At 45.4% G+C, this 5,178-nt stretch overlaps 1 protein-coding gene across 1 annotated transcript in view; it reads right to left on the reverse strand.

Moving 5' to 3' along the window:
- Nucleotides 1–2,011: 2,011 nt before the first annotated feature.
- CNIH3 (cornichon family AMPA receptor auxiliary protein 3) overlaps nt 2,012–5,178 on the reverse strand; it is a gene marked incomplete at its 5' end in the record, with an annotated part of 71,791 nt that continues 68,624 nt past the window's right edge. The window contains one exon of the mRNA XM_008587652.1: nt 2,012–3,341. Coding sequence (XP_008585874.1) covers nt 3,314–3,341 — 28 coding nt within the window. The remainder of the gene's footprint in view (nt 3,342–5,178) is intronic.

The raw sequence follows: 5,178 nt of genomic DNA on the forward strand, positions 1-5,178 counted from the left end.
TTCTCAGAGTTTACCCATCTGTAAAACATGGTATTATGAGGATTAGAAAAATGCACATAAAGCATATAGAACAATGCCTAACACCTCAACTTATAACTATTATTATTTGGCCACTTTCTCATAGCACTGAGTTCTTGTTCTGGTCTTGTCTACCTATGGAGGACTCACCTGAGACCCCCTAGTTTCCTCATCAATGAAGTGGGTAAGAACACCTATCCTGCTTTGTAGGATTGTCATGAGGCCTGGAGATATTGTAGTATAAGCTCTTACTACAGCACCTAGCACCCAACACTGTCACCAACTGCACCTGTCAGGCTAGGGCCCACAGACCCTTTAAACCAGTTGTATAGACTGGGTCACAGACCCCTCATGTGCCTGGCTGGGTCACAGACCCCTCACATGCCAGGCTGGGTCACCAGACCCCTCATATACAGGTTGTGAGCTAGGTAATTGGGAAAAAACTCCAGGAGCCATTGGCAGAGTTGACAGGTTCATTCCAAAACAAGCTCAGTCATCGGTTTCCTCAGCAGCAGCAGCAGCAGCTTATAGGAGCCTCCAGCAGCAATAGAAGCCTCCCCGTGGGGCCCCTCACCCGGGGCATCCCAGGGGTGGGGAGCACTGTGGATCAGAGCCACTCATCCTTTATACTTAAGTCCGATAACCCAGGAACACCTGGATGGAGTCAGACAACCAAGGAACACGTGGGTGCATGTGCACAGTTATTTACATCAAATGCTTGGCAAGATTCCAAACCACCCGAGGGAGCCTGACCATTTACCTTCACGTTTGCTACAACATCCATAACTCTTATTTTTATCATCATGATTAGCTTCTCCCAGGAACCAAAAATTTTACTGAAACTCCCAACAGATCACTGGAATTATTTCCCAGTCACAACTTGTGGGAGGGAAATATTTGAATGTTTCTCTTTCATAAACATTAATTGCTGCCTAAGAGGAACTTGTAACTGTTAAAGATTTTAAAGGTCCACCTTCTAGAAGATCCTCTCATAATAAAGCACATCTTAGGCTAGCACATAAAGGGAAAGAAAGCCAGGCCACTCAAGCACTTCCTCTACAGCACGGCTCTATTTCTCAAACCTTTGCTTTTTCTCAGAAAGTCAGCACTACCAATCAAACTTTAACAGAATCCTTCAGATATGATGGAAAGGGTATGGGGATTTCAAAGTTAGACGATCCAGGTCTGTGACTGCTACGTGACTACAGCCAGGCCACTTACCCTCCCTGAGCCTCAGCTTCCTTACTTACAAACTGGGAAAAAGAATAGCATTAACTTTACAGGAGTGTGAGCAGGGTCAAATGAAGAGATGTGAAATCAATCTGCAAAATGTAAAGCACTATGTAAATGTGAATTATTATTTACTACTAAGAGAAATAATACCAAATTTAATGCTCAATCACAATAAATAGCCTTAGGAAACTGGTATCTTTATATCCTCCTCCTTTAAAAGTTTGAATTTCCTATTTCCATTTTAACAGTCTTTGTGAACTTGTGTCTCCTATTATAAGCCACCTCAAAACTTTTTCAAAGGAGGCAAAGTATAAAAACAAACAAAACAGCTCCATGGTGAGATGTAGCATGGACCATGCACCCTTTCTCCATTCATGTGCACCTGCAAGATGGCTGTGGGGTTAGATTTACTGTCTACAGCCTAGAATCCTGGGCTTGTTTCTTTGAATGAGGGAAACTCATTTTCTCAGGAATGGGGCCAAAGCCAGGGCCAAGCAGCCCTAAAGGTAACTCTCCACCCCCAACAACAGTTACCCAACCAGAAGAAAGGGCATTGGCGAAAGGGAAGCTTTCTTCCACAAATGTTACCTTGAATGCTCTAGTTTTATACCTTTAGCCTCAGAACAGAGTCTCCAATTTGTTTCCTGGGGAATTATTAGGAGCATAAAGCCTTTTTGAAGTTTTGCTTTTTCTAACTACCAGTTTGCCAACCATATAGAGACAAATCCACCCTGAAATGGGGTTGAAATGAGAGAGCCAGTTATGTGAGACATTCAAGCTGTCGCTGCATTTTAAACATAGCACACAATGTATTACACAGACACCATTCATAAACCTGAGTCACAGGTTTCAGATGGAAGCTGGGTACATGTATAAATAGCCTGTGCATGTCAAACAGCAGAAAAGAAAGGAAGTTTGGGGAATAAGGTCAAAATCATTGTGCCCAGTTTAAACATTCTAAAAATCTCAGTCTCGTCATTATTTACAACCCCCAGCACAACTCACATCCAGAAGGGAGAGAATGCCAAATGGAAAATTCTAAATAAGCTGATGTCCTCCCATTGAACTAAACAGGAAAAATGATGCAGCATCATTAAATGAAGTTATAGTTATGTTGTCTCACTTCCAGGCTGCCGGATACCCACAGTACAGAGCAGCCACTCTCTAGGATTTTCTGGGCTTTGGAACTGCTTTGTGATCTTTATGAAAAGGTGGCTTTGATTAGTGTTGACCAATTGGTTTGTATTAAACGACTCTGTGATGGTTTGGGGTAGCAATGGAAGAATACAACTTGCAGTGGTGAAGAACTAACACCTTGAACATGTTGCAAATGTTAAAAAAATTCATTTTTCCTATACTCATGTTCCTCCTTCTGCAGCTCATCTCTGTTACTTTGGACTTAGCCATTACCAACACCCTGCCCCCAAACCAGCTCGTGAAGTCACTAGGCAGGGCCCTCACAAAGCAGAGTATAAAATCAGACATCCCACCAAGCTCAAGGCTGGTTGCAACTGAAAGCAAACCCCTCCCACCTTCTGGCCTCTCCCATTTGAGGTGAAGGGCATGGCCGGGCCTGGAAGAAACGCAACAAGAGTCTAGGGCAACCAGTAACGTTCTTGACTCCTTCAGACTTGGCCTCGATTCTGGGTCATTCCGTTCCTTAGCAGGCACCTTCCAGCTTCCCAGCCTCCATTCCCACGGCCCAGGAACTCAGTGAGAACTTGAAAGGCGCTGCCCGATGAGGTGGATTCAGCAGCAATTCTCTCCCAGGAGAGGTTTAGTGTTTCATCACCTAACTCCCCCACGTCCCTGATGCTCAGAAGAGCTTTACCACCTGTGTGTAGGACTTGAATGCCAAAGACTGGGACACACAGAGCAACAACAGACACACAGTTAGCTCAGCCTCTGGCTGCGGCATGATTCCAGGTCCTGTTCAGACTGCCTGCTGGTCTCTTTCTCACACATCCCCACTCTGGTCCCTCCTCCAGTCACCAGTAGAAGCAGACTGCTCAGCCTCGGGCCTCTCCCATCTCGGTCTCTGATGATGTGCATGGAAGCTGAGTTAAGAGCTCACTAAAGAGTAGATCATGCTGAACACAAAAAGAGAAGGAAAAGAAGGTATTAGTGAGAGTCTGCAAAGAACTCCGTCTGGCCCTCAAAGGAGGCCAGACCCAATGGCTTTGCCTTCATTCTTATCACTGGAGCATCTTGTCCACCCCCCTAGTGTGCCCCCTACTACCTCCCACAATACTGGATTAAACATCCGTTAGGAGAGCATATTGTGTGCCTTAGATAAAAAATGTGATTGCTCTAAGTGCCTATTATTATTATCATCTGGATGATTGTTATGGTGGTTATTCCTTCTCCTGAAATTGCAGGGCAGGTCTCTGGGGGATAGGGTGAGTCCAGCCAATTCTTTATGCCACCCGCCACCATGTGCTTTCCTGATGGCTGTGTCAAGGGGCTTCCAGATGATGCCGGATTGCACGTTAGTACTGGGGAAAAGGTCATCATCACTATTGTGAAGGCAACTGTGTGAACACGAGCCCGCTAGGTACATGAATCAAACAAATTCTCAATTGGGTGACTCACCAGACCTACTGTTTCTAATGGACTCCAGGCATTAAACATGAACTAAGAGCCTGTGTCCTAATGCTCCAGCACTACCAGTGAGGAGAGCATGCATCCTATGCTCTTAGAAAGGGCTTCAAGTTAATTCTGCAAGGCTGAGGCACAACCCATACCAAAATACATCACTTTGTCTATTTGGCAAGAAGAAAAACAACCACCTTCTCGTATTATAGAGAGAAGAAAAGATAGTGTAAGAAGCAAAACCTAAGGAAAGAAACTAAAGTGTTTTACTTCTAACCCTATGCCGTTGTGAAGGCCCAGTGAGCTCCTCTGAGTAGCTGAAGTTCCGTCTTCTGGAATCTGACACACCTCATGTTCACAGAGCACCAGTAGTCTGGCCTGCAGCTGGAGGGACTTATTCTATGCAGGGAAGTCGAGGGTCACACAGCTAGTCACTCCTAACTCCAAAGCCAGTGCTTTTTCCACTGTCACACGAGTGCTGAGCCTCACTGTGATGTCTTTGTTTACTCACTTTCATTCTTTCATTCTATTCTTATTGAGCACCTACTGCATACCAGGCAACATTCTCAATGCTTAGAAACAATGGTAAGCGTGCATTCCCAAACCCTGCCTTAAAGAAATGTACAACCAAGCTGTAACAGCAAACGAAGAGGGTTTAGTGCCAGGCACTGACCAGGGCACTGCAGATACAGAGATGAATGAAACAGACGAGGTCTCTGCCATCAAGAGACAAGTTAACCATAAAAACATAATTACAGATTGAGATAAATAAACCTCAGGAGGGTGATGCTACTTTAGATAGACAATAATATCTTGTTTTATTTACACTATTGGTTTGAAAAGATCTTTCTATTGAGCAGCAGATAGTGTTCATACTGAACTCGCTAGCTGGTATTATTAGTATTAGTACTAGCTAGTCCCCATCCTGTGTAACCCATAAACATCACCTGGTCCACAGGCAAACTGAGAAGGGGTGGTGGTGTACTCCATATGGTCAGCACAGCATTATGGAAGGAGCCCAGATTCCAGAGGGAGATAAATTGCTAATTAATAGCTAGGACCCTGGATACATTTCTCAGGAACCCCTGTCAACCCCACCTTCTCAGCTGCCACCTTTGTGAGTCTCTATCCTGAGCTCAGCTCACATGCAGCTCTGCATATCCATGGTCCCCCTAACCACTCCCCAACAGTGGCTGGGACTGACAGTCCTGTGCTCTCCACCAGCTCTGGATCTGAGGAGCTGGGAGCTCCTGAGGGAGGAGAAACAGCGTCTTCAAAGAGCCCCAGGGCCGGCCCGGTGGCGCACTCGGTAGAGTGCGGCGCTTGGGAGCGCAG

This window comes from Galeopterus variegatus, unplaced genomic scaffold, assembly GCF_000696425.1.
Source record: "Galeopterus variegatus unplaced genomic scaffold, G_variegatus-3.0.2 Scaffold4478, whole genome shotgun sequence".
NCBI classification, from domain to species: domain Eukaryota; kingdom Metazoa; phylum Chordata; class Mammalia; order Dermoptera; family Cynocephalidae; genus Galeopterus; species Galeopterus variegatus.